The 22,619-nt window shown below is 43.6% G+C and overlaps 1 protein-coding gene across 2 annotated transcripts in view; it reads left to right on the top strand.

Moving 5' to 3' along the window:
- The window catches only part of RAB41 (RAB41, member RAS oncogene family), a 65,743-nt gene that overhangs the window by 26,086 nt on the left and 17,038 nt on the right, over window positions 1-22,619 (top strand). Inside the window, exons 3-4 of one of the 2 annotated variants that reach the window (XM_088445006.1) lie at window positions 2,352-2,405; window positions 5,767-5,872. In XM_088445006.1, the coding sequence (XP_088301132.1) occupies window positions 2,352-2,405; window positions 5,767-5,872 (160 nt within the window). Of the gene's footprint in view, window positions 1-2,351; window positions 2,406-5,763; window positions 5,873-22,619 lie in introns of both variants that reach the window. The other variant, XM_088445004.1, reaches the window with a different exon arrangement.

The raw sequence follows: 22,619 nt of genomic DNA, 5'->3' as shown, positions 1-22,619 counted from the left end.
GGCGGCGGATTCTCCTTTCTGCACAGGAGCGTCCCCACCCTTAAAGGATACTGCTTTGGGACATCCCCAAGGTATCCTGTGGATACCCTATGGACCCTGAAGTAGAAAATATGAGATATGGTAAGAACTTACCCTTGTTATCTCTATTTCTACGAAGTCCATAGGGTTCCACAGGACTCCCGCCCTGTCGCACCTGTGCTGCAGATGGGCTTTGCTCTGGTCACCGGTTTTCCGTCTCCCTCTGGTGAGAATGTGATTCTTGTATGTGTCCAGATCTTTGTTCTCTCTCTTCCTTCTCCTCCTCCGGCCTATGGCTTGGTACCTAACTGAGGTGCCTTGGCTCGGGGGCGGGGTATAGGAGGGGGACCTAGTGCATCCTGGGAGGCTGAAAGCTTAACTCTTTGGTGCCCTGCGACTGACGTCACACCTATACCCCAAGGTATCCTGTGGAACCCTATGGATTTCGTAGAAATAGAGATAACAAGGGTAAGTTCTTACCATATCTCATATTTTTTCTCTTGAAGCCTGTGGTGTGTGCTCCAGTCACTCAGTACAGCACAAAAACTCTGCTGGGGCTTGGGCCCTTTTCAAAATGAGAAGGGCTCCGTTTTCTCCATCTCCTCAGAGCCAAAAGGAACCATTGAGGTGACACGGGAATCTTCTGGACTGCCTTCGCCACTTTAAATCCCTGGAAGTCCCTCAAACAGTTTCTTCGGCTCTCCCTAGAAGAGAAGGGATTCAGGCAACTTGGGAAGAGGGCGGCGGAAAAAGGGTCTCTGCCATACCCCCACAAATGTGAAACACGCACACAAAAAACATAAAAAATGTGTGGTAAAAAAGCTCCATAAATAAATAGACCCCAGCCTTTCGGCTTCACCTTGGGCTTCAAGCAGCTGGCCTCTTGGCTAAAGTAGCAGGTGAGGGCCCATTGCCTTCAGGGGCACTTTAAGCCACACAGCATACATAGGTATATACAACACTTGCTTCTCTGCCTTTTGGCTAAGATCAATATGGACAGTATACAATGAAACAGCAGTACACAACCTCACTGTCCACCATGGTCTTTTCAAGCACCAAACTTTGCTTAAAGCTTTTTCTTTTTGCGCCTTGCGGGTGTCTTGACAAGTACAGTGAGCGCCACTCTAAACTACAGGTAATTTCTAAACCTCTCTGCACATGGCTTGCCCTAATCTCCAAGTTATCCAATTCGAAACCAATTGTTCAAAATGCAGTTTGAGAAAAGAAGCCAGAAGTAAAATGGGGAGTGATGGGAAATCTGGTGGAGTTCTTCCATGTCTTTCTGCATTGACTTAAAGTCAATATGTAGGTAACTTTCAGCTTTAGGTGGACAATTCATTTAAACCTTCTCTACTGACTATTCTCTGAGCCCATTTTGGCGCTCAGAGTATATATTTTATGCAGTTCCCACACAGATTTATTTTGTTGTCCAGTCCCCACAGAAGACTGTATTTTCAGAAAATAGACTTCATATTTTTTTACTGCTGACATGGCAAATACAAATTACCTAAAATTCCTGTACCCTGCCAGAACTTGCAAGACATTTTAGCCAGAGTTCTCTGTAGGTTACCTACTGAATGGGTAATTTTCTAAAAACGGCTGTAGCTACAGAGATATCACTGATTTCTGCAGAACAGTAAAATGTAACACGTCACGTAGATGGAAATAATAGCTAGTTTGGTAAATCCGTGACCAAAGGGAACCTAGTATTGGCTTTCCAAAGTTTTGTGTGTGCCTGTTTAATTATTTGATGTATCAAACTATCTGCACACGTCTTGGGTTGAAAAAGGTGGACCAAGTCGCAGCCTAAAAGCTTACTAGCTTCCTCTGCTGGTGAAAATGAAAAAATAATATATAGTGCTTCTGGCGCGTACTAGTGAAAAAAAGGAAAAAATCCACTGTAATACAATTGTATTTAATAACTATATATAAAAATGTGTATATCTATACGAGATATTGTAATGTAATACACACAGAATAAATCACACAATTCACAGGACAAAAATCATTACATCCAACATTTTAAAACATAATTGCAATAATATAGCCTATGAAAGGGGCAACACATTGCTGAGTTACAGCGAGTTTTGGATTATCAATCTAGTATAGCAAGCTCAATATGTTCCACCTAATCGGTGTACATAATATAGTCCAGAGACCTTTTATATATAGTTATTAAAAATAATTGTATTACATACAGTGGATTCATTCCTTTTTCCATTTCCTCTCCTTCCTATTTTCACTTTTCCTTATTTCTCCTATCTTTCACTAGTACGCACCAGAAGCACTATATAATGTGCCTGTTTAATGTTATGTATTCTGCTTATTTGCAGGCTACAATTGGCATAGATTTCCTATCCAAGACGATGTACCTGGAAGATCGCACGGTGTGTGAAGAATACTTGCGTATTTTTTATGTTGCTGTTTATTGCAAATATATTTAAAATGTGCAGCTTTTAGTAAGAGTATACAAAAATATTTACCAGCAACTAAGTGTTTTAATTGGATGCTTAGAGTAGACAGATAAAAGATAAAGCTACAAATCACCTTATTTTTGATCAGAAATGCAGTAATCATTTACATTTAACAGCTAAATTTTAGCTACAACACACTAAAGTTGTGTTCACACTATACGATGTGTACCCAGCCAACCAGTGACTTACAGTACAATACAGGACAAGAATTTGCTGCATTAGCAATTATAGCACTCAAATTAATCAAGTGTTAGATGCCCTTGTGGGGAGTTAGGAGTAGAAGAAAGTATAAATAGAAGCACATGAGGGAAGAGGGCCCTGCTCGTGAGAGCTTACAATCTAAAGAGGAGGGGCAGACAAACAGGCGTGACACAAATGGGGTAGACGGAGGAAAGAGCATGTAGTAGTGGCTTACGATGAGAGCTGGTAGGCCTTGTTGAAGTAGTGGGTCTTGAGAGCCCGTTTGAAGATTTGTAGAGGAGGAGAGTCTGATAGGGAGAGGGAGACAGTTCCAAAGGTCCGGGAGCAACATGGGCAAAATCTTGGAAGTGGAAGGAAGTAATCAGTTGGCAGGAGAGACGGCAGGCATTTGTTGAGCGAAGTGGACGGGCGGGAGTGTGAAGGTAGATGAGGTCAGAGATGTAAATGGGAGAAGATTGGGTGAGGGGTTTGTAGGTGAGTGTAAGAACCTTGAATTGGCTTCTGAAGGGGAAGGGGAGCCAGTGTAAGGCTTGAAGGAGAGGGGAGGCAGTTGTAGAACGTTTGGAGAGGAAGATGAGCCAGACAGCAGAATTGTGGACATAGTGGAGTGGAGAGAGGTGGGAGTCTGGGAGGCCAGATAGGAGGGAGGTTACAGTAGTCCAATCTGGAGATGACTAGTGAGTGGATGAGGGTTTTAGTAGCATCCAAGGTGAGAAAGCATCTAATCCTAAAAATATTTTTGAGATGGAAATGGCAGCACTGCGAGAGGTGTTGAAGGTGTGGTTTGAAGGAGAGGGATGAGTCCAGGATAACTCCAAGAAAGCCCACTTTGGGGGTAGAGGAGATAGTTGTGCCGTCAATAGATAATTAATTGGGGGAAGTGATATTATGCTGGAGGGTGGGAAGATGATCAGTTCAGTCTTAGACATCTTAAGTTTAAGAAAGCGCTGGGACATCCAGTCAGAGATAGCAAAGACATAGTTGGAGATGCGGGTGAGGAGAGAGGGTGAGAGGTCAGGGGAGGAAAGGTAGATCTGAGTATCATCAGCATAGAGATGGCATTGGAGGTCAAAAGAGTTGATGAGTTCACCTAAAGAGGATGTATATAGGGAAAGTAGGAGAGGTCCAAGAACAGAACCTTGGGGAACGCCTACTGTTAGTGGAAGTGGGGGGGGAGAGGAGACAGAGAAGGAATGGTCAGATAGGTAGGAGGACAGCCAGGAGAGGGCAGTGTCACGTAAACCAAGGGAGTGAAGGATTTGCAGGAGGAGAGGGTGGTCCACAGTGTCAAGAGGCAGAGAGGTCAAGGAGAATGAGCAGAGGGTAGTGGCCCTTTGATTTGGCTGCAAGGAGGTTATTGGTGACTTTTGTGATGGCAGTTTCAGTGGAGTGGAGAGAATGGAAGCCAGATTGAAATGAGTCAAGGAGGGAGTGGGAGGAACGAAAGGTGGTAAGGCGGTTGTCAACAATACGCTCAAGGAGTTTGGAAGCAAAATGGAGGAGCGCGATGGGTCAGTAGTTGGAGAGTTTGTTAGGATGAAGGGTAGGTTTGTGGTGGGATATGATGTCCTGACGTATGGAGTAAATTTTAGATGTAAAGTAGATTGCAAAGTCAAGGGCAGAGAGCAAGAGGGGAGGCAAGGAGGGGAAGGGCAGAGGAGGGAGTTGAAAGTGGTGAAGAGACACTGGGGTTTGAGGACTGGGAGGAGATGAGGTTCTTGAAATATATAATTGTTTGGAGAAGGACATGGCAGCACTGTAGGATGAGAGCATGAATTTGAAATGGAGGAAATCTGCCTTTAGAGCATGATTTCCTCCACTGTCGCTCGGCGATTCATGAACACTTTTGCAGTTATCTGCTGCATTTGGAATGCCAGGGTTGAGATGTGGATCTGTGAGGGTGAGTAGTGATTGCTAGAGCAACAGAGTCCAGAGCAGAAGTGAGTGAGTATGGCGTCATTTATCACATCGTCCCATCTGCTGTGCAGCACAGCAGATGGGACAATGCAACAAACGCAATCGGGCTCACACACGATACGATCCGCATGACATCGTTCTGATCTGCATTGGAACGATATATCATGTGATATATCTTCTAGTCTGCACCTAGCTTTACAGTCTGCTGTCCCCATAAAGTTATTTGCACCTGAATTCCAAAAATGTTGTAGCAATAGGAGATAAAATGTGACAGGATTAATCTGCACAGATCATAATGACAGGGACATGCATGGTAAATACTCTACTTATATTTTGGCTATAAAACTACCATTTTGTAGTATTTATCCACTAGCCCTGGATTTTTGTCTTGCAGGTTTTTGTTCAGGTTCTTCTATTTGTATTTATCTTGATGGTTATACAATCAGTGTGTATGCACACAAGGATCTGTTCACATGAATGCTGATATGCTCTGTGTCCTGCAGGCAACAGCCATAGAGCTCGTCAGTGCCCTCTGCATCTACATCGACCCTGTGCTCATTGAATAGTTCTACATTTACTAACATTTCTGGAAAAAAATACTTGACGTTGTCAATAGCCAATTAGATTCAATCTATCAGTTCATTTCAGTGCCTATTTATCAAAATTCTAATGCCGAGACAGAGGCTCCAGTAAGAGCCTGTCTTGAGAGAGAGAGTAAAAAATAAAGTTATAGTTTATGCTCTCTCTTTACAGCCGGGTTCGGACATGGATTACCTGCTGTGCTAGTGCAGATATATTTTGCCTGCGACAAAATAGTGAAAGGTAGCCTTTTGGTGAAGACTGCAGTCCCCATTGAAAATATGGGGGATGCGGTATGTACTGTAGCTGAATATAGCCGATATACAATGTTAGCAGCCCTCGTACTAAACTTGTGCCTTAATAATGTGAAAACGCCTGTTTCCACATGGGTCTGGCTTAATAAATAGGCCCCTCAAACGTATTGCAGACTCTTCATTGTGTTCGTCAGCTGCTTACCATTCCTTATTTAACTTTCATCCATGTCACTTCTCTATATTTTTCTTTCATGTTCTTATCTCACAAAATCTGTCTTTTTTTTTTTTTTTTGTCTTTGCTTTCATTGGCCTGGTACCAGCAGGTGCGGCTGCAGCTCTGGGACACCGCCGGACAAGAACGCTTTCGCAGTTTGATCCCAAGCTATATACGGGATTCCACTATCGCAGTTGTAGTCTATGATATCACAAGTGAGTAACATTGGAACACAATCTTTCTTTTCTTCTTCAGGATCTATAGGGCTCCACAGGGAGACATTGGGGTAGAGGTGGGATCTGGAGCACCGGACACCAACAGCAAAGCTTTTCAATCCCAGGATGCTCCGGTCCTTCCCCCTATATTCCGCCCACAGTCTGAGGGCACTTCAGTTTCACTGGTGTTTGGCAGGAGCTGGATCACCATTATAACAGCGGGCTGCATTAAGCAGCCCAAGCTATTCTCTTATGATTTAATTTACTATTTCTTCTTCAGGGTCCACAGGGTTGACCTTGGTGTATAGCTGGATCTGGATCCACGGGCACCACGCAGTTAAAGCTTTAGCTCCCAGGATGCACTGGGTCCATCCACCTCTATAATTTATTTTTTTGCATCAGTATATATGATATTTATGCATGTAATATCATTAAGTTTTCCAGCGCTGTTCACATTTATCCTTTTCCATCCACCTCCTATACCCCGCCCCCGAGCCACAGGCACCTCAGTTTTAGTTGGTGCCCGGCCGGAGTCGGGTCACCTTTATGCGCAGGAGGGCTGATTAACAGCCCCTAAGCTTTTATTTATTTTAGTTTGCTAAATTTTTATTTTATTTTGGAACTCTTCAGAGCGGCAGTGTCGGACTGTCCATCGGACGTCCAAGCTGCTGCTCCTACACACCGCCGGCGCCGGGACGCCAGTGCAGATCTGGGAATCACAGCGGGATCCCAGAATCTGTGCCAGCCGGGCTCTGGGGGATCCCTAGACTGCTGCCGGATCTATGTGGGAGCAGGTAAGGATCGCAGGTCACCACTTGCGGTGATCCGCGTGTGTATCACGCAGTCTCCTGCCTTCAGTCTCTGGGGACAGATCGGATGCGCTGGCAGTGGCCGCGGGCCCCCCCCTATCCGGAGGCATATCCCGTTCGTTCACTAGACCACCAGGGATTTATGCGGCAAGCGGGAGCCAGCATCCCGGGGGTTAATAGCCGGCCAGGGGAGACAGCCTTCCCTGTTTAGCGGCTCCTCCTGAGGATAAACCCTCTGCCTGATGGGACAGGTCTCTCTCTGGGGATCCCAGAGTGGGAGGCCGACTTCTTCAATTCGCTCAGTACTGGTGCAATACCACCACGGATGCTTGGGTACGAGAAGTGGTCTCTCAGGGGTACGTCCTATCCTTTCGTCACAGGACCCCCTATCGGTTTTTCTGCACGAGTCCTCCTCTGGACAAAGCCAAGGCCTTGCAGATTCAGGAAGTCATAGAGTCCTTGCTGAAAGCGGGGGTTATTGTTCCAGTCCCGCTTTCTCAGTGTGGGATGGGGCTACTACTCTACTCTGTTTCTGGTTCAGAAACCCAATGGGTCTCATCGGCCTATTCTCAACCTGAAGTCTTTGAACAAGTTCCTCAGAGTGCCCAAATTCAGGATGGAAATTTTGCGTTCCATCATTCTGGCTATGGAACCTGAGGACTACATGGTTTCCCTGGACATCCAGGACACATGCCTTCATGTTTCCATAGTGCCTTCACACCAGCGGTATCTGCGGTTTGCTATACGGCAGCACCACTTCCAGTTTCAGGCTCTACCCTTTGGCCTCTCCAAGGCCCCAAGGGTTTTCACCAAAATTATGGCAGTCATGGCTGCCCATTTTCTGAGCAAGGGTATACGGCTTCTGCCGTATCTCGACGACCTCCAGATGCTGGTGAGCAGAGGTACTTCTACAACATCTTCACCTAACAATCGCTCATCTGCAAGCGCGCGGGTGGCTGATAAATTGGAAGAAATCCTCCCTAATTCCCTCACAAAGGATGGTCCATTTGGGAGCCCTTCTGGATTCTCAGCAGCAGAGGATTTTTCTGACTCCAGAAAACATCTTATCCTTGCAACCACGGGTGCGCAGTTGCCTGTACAGTTGCAGAGTGTCTGTTCATTCGGTAATGTGGTTTCTGGGGTCCATGGTGTCGGCATTCAACATGGTGGAATATGCCCAGTTCCATTCCAGCCCCTACAGGGGCTGATTCTATCCAAATGGAACGGGTTACCACTCCGGATCAGGACTCAGATGCTGGTGTGGTCTCCGGAGGTGCGTCTGTCTCTGTCTTGGTGGCTTCAGACATCTCACCGAAGGTCGCCCCTTTTGGATCCCGGACTGGGTTCTCTGACAACGGATGCCAGTCTCCGGGCTTGGGGGGCAGTGACCGGTTCCCTCTCACTTCAGGGCCGTTGGACAGCGGAAGAAGCAATTCTCCCGATCTACATTCTGGAACTTCGGGCCGTATACAGGGCCTTCCAGTTGTCAAGTCACGTTCTTCAAGGAAGAGCCGTGCAAGTTCAGTCCGACAACGCCACCACGGTGGCATAAGTCATCCATCTAAGGTGCAGTCGAGCAGCGATGACAGAGGTGTCACGCATTTTGCCTTGGGCGGAGTGCCACTTTCCAGCCATCTCAGCAGTGTTCATTCCACGAGTCCTCAATTGGGAGGCGGACTTCCTCAGCCGTCACGACGTGCATCCCGGGGAATGGTCGCTTCACCAAGAGGTGTTTCAGCTCCTTGTAGAAAAATAGGGCCTGCTGGAGGTGGCCCTCATGGCCTCCCACCACAATCACAAGTTGGCAGTGTACGGATCCAGGACAAGAGATGTCAAAGCTAGCTTAGTAGACGCTATGTCGGTCAGATGGACCTTCCAGTTTGCGTATCTATCCGCCCGATATTCCTACTTCCTCAGGTTCTTCGGAAATTCAAGCGGGATGGTGGCAAGCTTCTGCTGGTGGCTCCAGCTTGGCCCAGATGTCCTTGGAAATCAGATCTTCGGAGTCTCTCCATTGACACTCCGTTCCTTCTGCCTCAATGTCCGGACCTGTTGTCTCTGGGTCCCTGCTTTTACCCAGGCCTGAGTTGTTGATGTTTGCCGGCGTGGCTTTTATTACATCCATCTTAAGATCCAAGGGCTTTTCTAGCTCAGTTATTGACACAATGCTTCGGGTGCATAAGCCTGTCTCTGCCAGGAATTACCACAGAGTGTGGCATACTTTTTTTGAATGGTGGGACACGAGAAATTGCGATCCTCAAGTGTTTCGTGTTTCTAGGATTTTGGCATTCCTTCAGTCTGGTATGGACCTCTGCTTACGCCTGGCTTATTTTAAGGTTCATGTCTCGGCACTATCTGTGTGGTTCCAGAGAAGGATAGCTTCGTTGCCAGACGTCCGCACCTTCTTCCTGGGTGCTCTCAGGATTTAGCCTCCCTTTGTGCCCCCAGTGGCTCCTTGGGATTTGGCGGTGGTTTTTTGGGCTTTCTAGGGGCCTCCATTTGAGCCTCTTGAGTCCATGGACCTCAAGTGGTTGCTTACTATATGACCCTTTTTTCCTGGCTTTTGCTTCGGCCAGGAGGGTGTCAGAATTTGGGGCGCTTCCCTGTTGTCCTCCCTTTCTGATATTTCACCAGGACAGGGCGGTGCTTTTCTGCTTAAAGTGGTTTCTAAGTTTCATATTAATAAGGAAATTGTTGTGCCGGCCTTTAAGTCACCTGACCTTTCAGCTGGTGAGGCTTCCTTGGATGTGGTCCGTGCTCTCAGAATTTCTGTGGACCGGACTGGTTCTGTTCAGAAGTTGGATTCCTTGTTCGTCCTTTGTTTTTCACAAGAGGGGCTGACCTGCCAACAAACAAACTTTGGCCCGTTGGTTTTGTTTAGTTATTTGTGAGGCTTGTACACAGGAGGGTTTGCCTGTTCCTGCCTCTGTTAAGGCTCATTCCACTCCAACTCTGGGCCCCTCGTGGGCAGCTCGCTGTGATGCCTCGGCTGTGCAGCTGTGTAAGGCGGCCACGTGGTCTTCCATACAGACCTTTCTAAGGTTCTATGCCTTTGACACCTTCGCCTCTCAGGATGCTTCCTTTGGGCACCGGAATCTCCTTTCAGCACAGGAGCCCTTAGTTGAACTGCTTTGGGACATCCCCAAGGTCAACCCGGTGGATGCTGAAGATGAAAATGAGAGATATGGTAAGAACTTACCTTTATCTCGCTTTCTTCGAAGTCCTGGCTTCATATGGGCTGTGTGGCTGGTCACCTCCGGTTTTCCGTCTCCTTTTCTGTGAGTATGGTTCTTGTGTGTTCCAGTCTTCCTTCTCTCTGTTGTTCCTCCTCCAGCCTTGGCTACTTACCAACTGAGGTGCCTGTGGCTCGGTGGCGGGGTATAGAGGAGGATGGACCCAGTGCATCCTGGGTGTTAAAGCTTTAACTGCGTGTTGCCCGTGGATCCAGATCCAGCTATACCCCAAGGTCAACCCTGTTTACTCTATGGACTTCGAAGAAAGAGAGATAACAAATGTAAGTTCTTACCATATCTCTCATTTTTTACTATAACGGCGCCGTGACACCAGGCCTGTGCTAGGTACTCCCGGCGGGGCTCCTAGGAAACTAGCTAGCAGGTTCCCCGGACCCCAGGCTGTAGCCCGGAATTCAAGGGACATGTAAGGCGGAACCCCATTCGCGGGGATCTGCATTTTTGCACAGTCTTATTTCCGGTTTCAGGAGACAGATCGGAGGCGTTGATGCGGACACTTGTGCGCTCACAACTCCACTAGACCACCGGGGTATATAATACACTGGCGCAGGGCATATGTAGAGGCCAGGGAACTCTGTGGTTAACGTCAGCAAGGCGAGAAGGCTCTCTCCCTGCAGCCCATCCCCCAGTCCAGGGCGCCATTCCACTGTGTTCCTGGTGTTCCCTGGGCTGCTCCTCCCTCACCCTCCACCCCCTCAGACGCATGGCAGCCATTTTATGCAAGCGAGTCTCCGGGAACGCTGGGTCCAGTCTCCCTGTAAACCTCTCCCACGGGCTAGGTCATACAGACCTATATCCTACCAGCCACTGCGGTCTGTTCCTTTAGTGCCCATTGTAGACATGTAATGTTTTTCTGCGTTTGTATGTGACTTGTGCTAGCGCTAATCTCTACTTTTCATACTATAACAAAGAAAAGATATCGACTGCGCACACCAGATGATGCAGCCAATAAGGGGAAAACAAAGACTCTTCACAAATCTTAATGGTCAGAAACTAATAGTGCAAATATCCCCTCAAAATATGGCGCTTCACCAAATAAATAAGGTAAAACACACAAAAAATCCTTACATCAATTATTTTCCAGTTATTTTCCGTTCCTTTAATAGGATAGTCTTTTCCATATACAATTATACTGTCTCAAGCATATGTAGAGATGGAATCCACTTGTCCAAGGGTATAATCTTCAGTCACTCAAAATAAACAAAAATACATAGTGTGATATTGTCACACAAAGAAATACACAAATTTTATTAGGATTTCAAACTCACATTTAAAAAAATTAAAATGAGCATATCACCACACAGTGGTATTAATCGGTGAAAGAATAGCTATATCTCATCCAACAAATGTTACCGTCCCGATGGTGCCAGGTAAGAGGTCAAAAAGTCCCGGAAACTTGTTTCCTCCACAAGGTAGCAGTTTAGGATGATTCCAGCCAATTCACCACAAGGTCCACATTAATTGTATCACCGCAGCTTAAAGCTTTTCGGACCTATAGTCCTTCATCAGAAGCCTGGTGACACAATGAACAAATAGCCATATATATACTGGTTCTAATTAGAATGATCCTCCCATCTGTTTTGGCGCCATTCGCGGCACATGCCGCGAGCGGAAATGACATCAACGGAGGCCGCCGGAAGTGACATCATAGGAGGCCGCCGCACCCGGAAGTACGCACTCAGCAACCGCCGGAACCGGAAGTCATGTGTTCCGCGTCAACCTTTAGGAGTACCTAGTGCGTTTCACCATGCGTTCCAACTGAATCCCGGACCGGAAGTGTATCATTTAAAAAGTTATTTACTCCATCAAATAAAAAAGGATCCATTTCAAACAAACAGGTTTTAAAATGTAGAGTTCACATAAAAGTCCATATATAGCCAACAAAGGGGAGATAAGAAGAGAAAAAATATGTATAAATACATAATATTAATAATATAAAATAACATATAATAACATAGAAACCGAAATATAGGAAGTATATAAATACATAGAATACATTAAAAAATCCTATAAAAACCATTTCATTTCAAAGTCTCCATTTAAGCCATTAGGAGTCAAAGTTTTTAATCTATATATCCATTTCATCTCTGCCTTAGATAGTCTAATTTCAAGGTCTTTGCTTTTCCATGTTGGCATGATAGCCTGGATGCCCCAAAACATTTTTATAGAGCCGGGATTTTGCTTATGAACATTTTTAAAGTGCATAGATACGGTATGAGTTTCTAGTCCTTTTTTTATGTTATATACATGTTCAGCAAGACGTGTTTTTAAATTCCTGCTTGTTTTGCCAATGTAGACTAGATTGCATTGGCATTTTAGAGCATATATTACGTTTTTTGTATTACAAGTGATAAAGTCTCTAATTTGGAAGGTTTCGCCATTCGCTTGAAATTCCTTAATTTTACTTTGCCCTTCCGTATTACGACATATCACACAAAAACCACATCTGTGAAAGCCGTGACTACGTTCACTCGTTCTCTTAGGTTCATCAATTGCACTATGTACAAGTTTATCCCTGAGGTTTGGTGCCCTTCTATAGATAAAAGTGGGTTTTACAGGGAGCAATTTACCTATAGTAGGGTCTTCTTTTAAAATACCCCAATGTTTTCTAAAAATGGACTCTATTGTCTTATATTGGGAATTAAAACTACTAATAAAGGACCATTGATGATTAGTACCCTTTTTCTCCTTATTTTTCTTCACTAGTAGGGTCCCTCTCTCAATTCTTTGTACATCTTCATGAACCTTTTTGATATGTTCTTTTTTGTAACCTTTATCTAAAAACCTATTTCCCATCTCAGTTAGTTGTTCATCACATATAGCAGCATCTGTACAATTACGTTTAACACGTAAAAACTGTCCATACGGGACACCATCTAACCAGTTTTTATGATGCAAACTATTTACATCAATATAACTGTTCGAGTCCGTAGTTTTCCTATAGGTTTTAGTATTTAAAATCCCATCTTTAATATAAAGGCATAGATCTAAAAATGTAATATCTGTCTGACTAATGGAAAAAGTAAATTTTATATTAAAATCGTTAAGATTAAGGGATTCACAAAATAATAAAAGATCATCCCTCGAACCCTTCCATATAAATAAAACGTCATCAATGAAGCGTTTCCATATGACCAGATTCGCCCCCAGTCTATCACCACACCATATTATAAGATCTTCCCAATAGGCCATGTAGAGATTAGCATAACTGGGGGCGAACCTGGTCCCCATAGCTGTACCTATGTTTTGTATAAAATAGGATCCATTGAAGTAAAAATAATTATTATTTAAAATAAATTTGATGCCTTTTAAAATAAAATCCTTTATATCAGCAGAAAGATCCGATTTATCTAAAAAATATGATACGGCTCTTAGGCCCAATTCAGTATCAATGATGGTGTATAAGGTAGAAACATCACCACTGACTAGAATAAAATCATCCTTCCATTCTACACCTTCTAATAAATTTAAAACATCACCAGTATCTTTTAAAAAGGCTTTTGTTTCTTTTACTAAGGGTTGAAGATAAAAATCAATAAAAGCTGAGAGGTTGGAAGTAATACTATTAACTCCTGCAATTATTGGTCTACCAGGTGGGTGGAGGGGATCCTTATGGATTTTTGGCAAAACATAAATCGTTGGTACATTCGGATATTTTATATTAATAAATTCATACTCACATTTAGTTATTGTACCTTTTAATAAAGCTTCATTAGTAAGTTCCTCAAGACTTTTCATAATCCTCACTGTGGGATCACTTTTTAATTTTTTATAAGTTTCTCCACTGTCTAATTGCTTTAAAATTTCTGCCATATAGTTTTCTTTATCCATAAGGACCACCCCTCCACCCTTATCAGCAGGCTTGATTATCAATTCATTATCTTCCCTAAGTGCTTTTAAAGCTATGAATTCTTTTTTAGTGAGGTTACATTTTTTCCTTCCTCTCTTCTTTAGTACTTGATCTACTTCGTTATTTACAATTTTGCTAAAACATTCTAAAAAACTTCCTTTAAGATGTGTAGGAAAAAATTTAGATCTTACATCTGTTTTGTATAAACTAGAAAATGCTGTTTTAAGAGAAAATAGAATGTGGTGGGAAATCATAACCCTAGAGAGATATGAGGCAGATGGATTAATACCTAAAGGTTTAAAAATCCACAAAAGACCGTCATTTAATACCAATAATGAGAATTTTGTGAAGGAATGGGATTTAATCCTAAAACAATGTTCACTTAAATTAATCTAATTGATTTTAAAAGAACGTCAAAATAACTTTAAAGAGTTGAATGAAGAAATAAGGATCCCCTCCACCCACCTGGTAGACCAATAATTGCAGGAGTTAATAGTATTACTTCCAACCTCTCAGCTTTTATTGATTTTTATCTTCAACCCTTAGTAAAAGAAACAAAAGCCTTTTTAAAAGATACTGGTGATGTTTTAAATTTATTAGAAGGTGTAGAATGGAAGGATGATTTTATTCTAGTCAGTGGTGATGTTTCTACCTTATACACCATCATTGATACTGAATTGGGCCTAAGAGCCGTATCATATTTTTTAGATAAATCGGATCTTTCTGCTGATATAAAGGATTTTATTTTAAAAGGCATCAAATTTATTTTAAATAATAATTATTTTTACTTCAATGGATCCTATTTTATACAAAACATAGGTACAGCTATGGGGACCAGGTTCGCCCCCAGTTATGCTAATCTCTACATGGCCTATTGGGAAGATCTTATAATATGGTGTGGTGATAGACTGGGGGCGAATCTGGTCATATGGAAACGCTTCATTGATGACGTTTTATTTATATGGAAGGGTTCGAGGGATGATCTTTTATTATTTTGTGAATCCCTTAATCTTAACGATTTTAATATAAAATTTACTTTTTCCATTAGTCAGACAGATATTACATTTTTAGATCTATGCCTTTATATTAAAGATGGGATTTTAAATACTAAAACCTATAGGAAAACTACGGACTCGAACAGTTATATTGATGTAAATAGTTTGCATCATAAAAACTGGTTAGATGGTGTCCCGTATGGACAGTTTTTACGTGTTAAACGTAATTGTACAGATGCTGCTATATGTGATGAACAACTAACTGAGATGGGAAATAGGTTTTTAGATAAAGGTTACAAAAAAGAACATATCAAAAAGGTTCATGAAGATGTACAAAGAATTGAGAGAGGGACCCTACTAGTGAAGAAAAATAAGGAGAAAAAGGGTACTAATCATCAATGGTCCTTTATTAGTAGTTTTAATTCCCAATATAAGACAATAGAGTCCATTTTTAGAAAACATTGGGGTATTTTAAAAGAAGACCCTGCTATAGGTAAATTGCTCCCTGTAAAACCCACTTTTATCTATAGAAGGGCACCAAACCTCAGGGATAAACTTGTACATAGTGCAATTGATGAACCTAAGAGAACGAGTGAACGTAGTCACGGCTTTCACAGATGTGGTTTTTGTGTGATATGTCGTAATACGGAAGGGCAAAGTAAAATTAAGGAATTTCAAGCGAATGGCGAAACCTTCCAAATTAGAGACTTTATCACTTGTAATACAAAAAACGTAATATATGCTCTAAAATGCCAATGCAATCTAGTCTACATTGGCAAAACAAGCAGGAATTTAAAAACACGTCTTGCTGAACATGTATATAACATAAAAAAAGGACTAGAAACTCATACCGTATCTATGCACTTTAAAAATGTTCATAAGCAAAATCCCGGCTCTATAAAAATGTTTTGGGGCATCCAGGCTATCATGCCAACATGGAAAAGCAAAGACCTTGAAATTAGACTATCTAAGGCAGAGATGAAATGGATATATAGATTAAAAACTTTGACTCCTAATGGCTTAAATGGAGACTTTGAAATGAAATGGTTTTTATAGGATTTTTTAATGTATTCTATGTATTTAGATACTTCCTATATTTCGGTTTCTATGTTATTATATGTTGTTTTATATTATTAATATTATGTATTTATACATATTTTTTCTCTTCTTATCTCCCCTTTGTTGGCTATATATGGACTTTTATGTGAACTCTACATTTTAAAACCTGTTTGTTTGAAATGGATCCTTTTTTATTTGATGGAGTAAATAACTTTTTAAATGATACACTTCCGGTCCGGGATTCAGTTGGAACGCATGGTGAAACGCACTAGGTACTTCCGGTTCCGGTTTCCGGTCCTAAAGGTTGACGCGGAACACATGACTTCCGGTTCCGGCGGTTCCTGAGTGCGTACTTCCGGGTGCGGCGGCCTCCTATGATGTCATTTCCGCTCGCGGCATGTGCCGCGAATGGCGCCAAAACAGATGGGAGGATCATTCTAATTAGAACCAGTATATATATGGCTATTTGTTCATTGTGTCACCAGGCTTCTGATGAAGGACTATAGGTCCGAAAAGCTTTAAGCTGCGGTGATACAATTAATGTGGACCTTGTGGTGAATTGGCTGGAATCATCCTAAACTGCTACCTTGTGGAGGAAACAAGTTTCCGGGACTTTTTGACCTCTTACCTGGCACCATCGGGACGGTAACATTTGTTGGATGAGATATAGCTATTCTTTCACCGATTAATACCACTGTGTGGTGATATGCTCATTTTAATTTTTTTAAATGTGAGTTTGAAATCCTAATAAAATTTGTGTATTTCTTTGTGTGACAATATCACACTATGTATTTTTGTTTATTTTGAGTGACTGAAGATTATACCCTTGGACAAGTGGATTCCATCTCTACATATGCTTGAGACAGTATAATTGTATATGGAAAAGACTATCCTATTAAAGGAACGGCAAATAACTGGAAAATAATTGATGTAAGGATTTTTTGTGTGTCTTACCTTATTTATTTGGTGAAGCGCCATATTTTGAGGGGATATTTGCACTATTAGTTTCTACTTTTCATACTGTCAGCTTATACCTTTCCCGTTTATTCTACTATACCTGACATACTAAGGTACAGGGGATTCATTGTACCTCACATCTCCTATATAATTGTGAGGGTTATCAAATACTATATAGCGCGGTTGCATAGTACACTGTGCCATATTATACATACTGCAGGGTGTTCACTGCACTGTATCATACTGTGTATTTTATTATTCTTGTGGCTATGTCTGGCAGAGGAAAGAATAACAAGCATCCTGATGCTGCTGCTCCTACTCTGCTGTCTTGTAAGTCATGCTCAGCGGGCTTGGCTACAGAGGACCTCATTCAGGAGGGTCTTTGTTACACCGCCCCTCAGCCCTGGTGTCTCTTCCTCAGGACCCACCCTGGGCTGCCTTTTCACAGATGCTGGCAAAACTTGTGGACCACATAGCAGTCCCCGTGGTATCTCCCCTTGTGGGGAGCAGGTATTCCCTGCAAATCCTTTGCCTCTCCCATGGATAGATGTCTGTCTACCTCAATAAAGAGTTTGGCTAATACCTCTACTGTTTTTAGCAAATGCTGTAAAAGAAAAGCGTTTACCTACTAAGCCTACTATTCGTGCTGTGTTATCTTACCAGTCCACACAGATATCTCAGTTATCTGATTCTGATATATCATCTGGGGAGATAGAAGACGCAGACCTCTCTCACTCTGACTCCGTCTCAGGAGAAGAGGAGCCACCCTCTAAACTAAATATACCTGCTCTTGTGAGAGCTGTTAAAACTATTTTACAAATAGATGAGGATGTACCCACTCCTAAGATAAAACACTCCCTTTTTAAACAACAAAAGGTAGTTTTACCAGTTTCCTCACTCTGACCAGCTATCTGATCACATGAGTGAAGCTTGGAATATGTCCGGTAAAAGGTTTTAAATTCCAAAACTGTTCAGTTCCATTTACTCTCTTTCAGCTTCTGATTGTACTAAATGGGAAGTTCCTCCAGCAGTGGATTCTCATGTAACACGTCTGGTTGAAAATGCCACATTACCCATTCATACTGCAACCTCCTTGAAGGAAACTACTGATAGACCTACAGAAGCTTGTCATAAATCTATACTCTCTTACCGGAGCAATTACTTTTCCTGCTAGGGCTACGGCCTGAGTGGCAAAAGCCATTGAGACTTGGAATGAGGACCTAGAAGAGACATTTCCCTCTGATGCTTCGAGGGAACAGCTGTCCTACATATCTCACATTAGATATGCAGCCTCCTACTTAGGTGAAGCAGCTATGGATACGGCTCTCCTGGCCTCCAGGATATCTGCCACTTCGGTAGTGGACCGCCGTATTGTTTGGCTACGTTCCTGGAAAGCAGATTCGGACTCAAAACGGGCTCTGGAGTCTGCCTTATTCTGGAGATAACCTATTCGGTCTAGAATTAGATAAAATTGAGACTACTTTGGCGACTTTCAAGACGGCGTTCCTGCCCTCTGCATATAATACAAAGACTCAGACGTCATCCTTTCGGTCCTTTCGCCCTCAAGGAAAAGCCAAGGGCCAGTCCTTTCCATGACAGCAGACATCAGCCAAGGCCTCCAAGCCTAGGGCCAAACAGGCCTGGGTCACTAGACGTCCACCTACCTTCCGAGGACAAGTCTGAGCCTGACAGGGCAGGCCTCTCCCTCGGGGCTTCCAGGATGGGAGACCGACTTCTTCAATCCATCCAAGTTTGGCATCAAACCACGTCAGATGCCTGGGTAAGGGAAGTGGTCTCCCACGGATACGCCCTCTCATTCCTGAGGTGACCCGCCCCCCCCCCTTAGCTGTTCATTTGTACTGGACCTCCATTGGACCCAAGCAAGGCACTGCTGCTCCAAAAAGCCTTTTCTGAAATCAGGAGTAATAATTCCGGGTCTCTTCCTCACAACGGGGTAAGGGCTATTATTCTACCCTTTTCTTAGTTCAGAAGCCCAATGGGTCTCATGAGCCTATCCTCAACCTCAAATCTCTGAACAAGTTTATCAGTGTGCCCAGGTTTTGTATGGAAACCCTCCGTTCCATTATCCTAGCTATGGAGCCTGGGGATTTTATGGTATCTCTAGACATTTAGGACGCTTACCTATATGTACCTATAGGTTCTTCTCATCAACAATATCTCCGTTTTGCTATACTACAGCAACAATTTCAGGTTCTGACGTTCGGCCTTTCAGTGGCCCCCTGGGTCTTTACAAAGATTATGGCAGCCTTTCTTCGTCATCAAGGGATCAGATTGATCCCATACTTGGACGATCTCTTGCTGTTGGCCAGCTCCCCAGAGACTCTTCACCGCCATCTACAGGTATCCATTGCCTTTGTTCAAATGCACGGTTTTCCCTATCACCCTCACAAATGATGGTACATTTGGGAGCCCTGCTGGACTCTCGAGTTTAGAGAATCTTCCTAATGGCAGACAAGATTTCAGCAATCCAGCACAGACTGCTCCACAATTGCAGTGTGTCAACTCATTCTGCCATGCAGGCCTTGGGATAAATGGTGTTCACCTTCGACATGGTGGAGTTCACCCAGTTTCACTCCAGGCCCTGATCCTGTCCAGGTGGAATGGGCTACCCCATCTGCTCAAATCACAGATGATGAGCCTCCCCCCAGCGTTTTCGCCTGTCTCTAGCCTGGTGGCTACAGAGTTCCCATTTGAACAGGAGTCGTCCCTTTTGGATCCCGGACTGGGCTCTCCTCACCACGGACGCAAGCCACGAAGGGTGGGGCGCAGTAACCGGCCAGCACTCCTTCCAGGGCCGATGGTCCCCAGTCGAGGCACTGTTACCAATGACCGTCCTGAAACTTCGAGCCATCTACAGAGCTCTCACTCTGGCTCAGAATATTCTGAAAAACAGGCCGGTACAAGTACAGTCCGACAACGCCACGGCTCTGGTAACCTCAAACGCCAAGGGGGCACTCGAAGTCAGTCAGTAACGACAGAAGTGTCCCGCATTCTCCCAGCCATCTCTGCAGTGTTCATCCCGGGGATTCTCAATTGGGAAGAGGATTTTCTCAGCCGTCACGACGTGCATGCAGGAGAATTGTCTCTACATCCAGAAATCTTTCAGCTTCTAGTGGGCAAATGGGGTCTTCCAGAAGTGGATCTTATGGCCTCAAGACACAACAACAAACTTCCATTTTGTGGAGCCAGAACACAGGAACCCGACGTGGCCTTCATAGACTCATTGTCAGTGAAATGGAACTTCACTATCCCTACTTCCTCGAGTGCTTCGATAGTTCAGACAGGAAGGGGGCACAGTCCTGTTCATAGCTCCGGCTAGGCCCAGACGTCATTGGTACTACGATCTTCAAAGGCTCTCCATAAATGTTCCTCTTCAACTTCCTCTGAGTAGACCTGTTGTCTCAGGGTTCATGTCTACATCCGGACCTAGCCTGTCTGTCTTTAATGGCTTGGCTCTTGAGACATCCCTCCTAACGGCTAAGGGTTTCTCCAGCTCTGTGGTCCAGACCATGCTCAGACCATGTATACCGGCCTCAGCCAGGATTTGCCACAGAATATGGCATACATATTTCCAATGATGTGCTCCAAGAAACTGACCCGCAAGTCTTTAAAGTTTCTCTAATTCTTGCCTTTCTTCAGGCTGGACTGGATCTAGGCCTTCGCCTAGCATCTCTGAAAGTGCAGGTCTCTGCTTTGTCTATCTGGTTTCAGCGCAGAATTGCTACTATGCTGGATGTTCACACATTCATGCAAGGTGTTCTACGTATATAACCTCCCTTTGTCCCTCCTTTGGGCTCCATGGAATTTGTCAGTAGTGCTCCAAGCACTTCAGGAACCTCCATTAGAATCGGTGGATGTCAAGTGGCTCACTGCGAAGACTGTTTCTTCTGGCTATAGCATCTGCCCGTAGCGTATCGGATTTAGGGGCGCTTTCACGTTGCTCCACCTTTTTAATATTTCATCAGGACAGGGCTGTTCTTCGTAAACGCCCAGGTTTCCTTCCCAAGGTGGTTTCTCACTTTCACCTGAATAAGGAAATTGTGGTTCCAGCATTTAATTCACCAGACCTCTCGGCAGGTGAGGCCTCGTTTGATGTGGTCCGTGCTCTGAAGATCTACGTGGACCACACTACTTCCATCAGGACATCGGGCTCCCTCTTTGTCCTATATGGATGCCACAAGAAGGGATGGCCAGCTAACAAACAGACTCTGGCCAGATGGATTTGCATTACTATCTCAGAGGCCTACACGCAGACTGGCCTTCCTGTGCCGTCTTCAGTATATGCTCATTCTACTCGCCCGGCGTGGTGCCTCAGCTGAACAGCTATGCAAGGTGGCCACCTGGTCTTCTGTCCACACCTTTCTTAGGTTTTATGCCTTTGATACATTTTTCTCTCGGGATGCTTCCTTCGTGCGTAGGGTTCTCCTATCAGCTCAGGAGTGTTCCCGCCCCTGAACTGCTTTGGGATATCCTCCAATGTCTCCCTGTGGAGATCTATGGACCCTGAAGAAGAAAAGGAGTGTTATGGTAAAACTTACCTTCGTTAACTCTTTCTTCGAAGTCCATAGGGTCCACAGGGCACCCGCCCTGACGCTCCTAGCTTCTATGGGTTTCTTCTCCAGGTCACTTGTTTCCTTCTCTTTGTGGGAGTGTGATTCCTTAGTGTACCAGTCTTCCTTCTCGCCTATCCTGCTCCTACCTTGGGCTTGTTGTGGACGGGGTATAGGAGGAAGGGCCGGAGCATCTTGGGATTGAAAAGCTTTGCTGTTGGTCTCCGGTTCTCCAGGTCCCACCTACACCCCTTAATGTCTCCCTGTGGACCCTATGGACTTCGAAGAAAGAGAGTTAACCAACGTAAGTTTTACCATAACTCTACTTTTTTATTCACTTTGGGAGACATTGCTTACCTTGAGCCGCTATTGTAGGAGAAAGCGCTTATGTAAAACAGAGACAAACAAGACCTATTAACCACTTAACTGACCTTTTTTTTTTTTCTTCTAAGAAAACACTCTGAAATTGTCGTGTTTTTTTTATGAGTGAAGAACATGTATTTCAACTTATCCAAAATGATTTCATTAAAAACAAAAAAATATCTAATTTTTTTTATATATATATATATAATATATATATATATATAATATATATATATATATATAATTTGTGAAAAAAAAATATTTAGTTTCAAACATCGGATCACCACCATTGGAATATCTGGACCATCGCGATTTCCCTTTTCACAGCCGTTCATGCAGAAGGTACACTTTAGGGGGTGAGGGGGGGGATAATTTACCTTTTCCCCAGCGGATGCTAATCTCTGCGCCCACATTGTTTATCTGACTGGTTGCATTATTGCGACCAGATCATATAACGCATATCCTTGTGTGGGCGAAAAAATTTGACCGTGCCAAGTAAGTGGTTAATAAGTATGGTGTATTTACATACTGGCTCCCCTAACAGCACAAACCCCAGCTAGATACCCATCCTTACAACTTGTTGGGTCACAGAAGTTTGAAGTTTAAGCTTCTGAAGGTCATCTTGGTTGCTCGTTGTCAGAGTCCTAAGGTGTGAGCACAATTGAACGGTAGGTTCCAACAAGTGTAAAAATAAAAGTATGATGCACATCAAATGCTAATCCAATTGTAATTACCAAGCTCGTAGCATTAATACATAATGCAGAATGGTAAATTATTTATAATGCTGTATATGGAATAACCGCAAAAAAGGCAACAATGTGTTGTATTGTATACCCCCATAATTGGATTTGGGCCACTGAAAACTAATGTTTAATATAATAAGGAAAATTAA

The sequence above is a fragment of the Taudactylus pleione genome, unplaced genomic scaffold (assembly GCF_031769625.1).
Source record: "Taudactylus pleione unplaced genomic scaffold, aTauple2 ptg000375l, whole genome shotgun sequence".
NCBI classification, from domain to species: Eukaryota; Metazoa; Chordata; class Amphibia; order Anura; family Myobatrachidae; genus Taudactylus; species Taudactylus pleione.
This window is presented reverse-complemented; position numbering and strand designations above follow the sequence as displayed.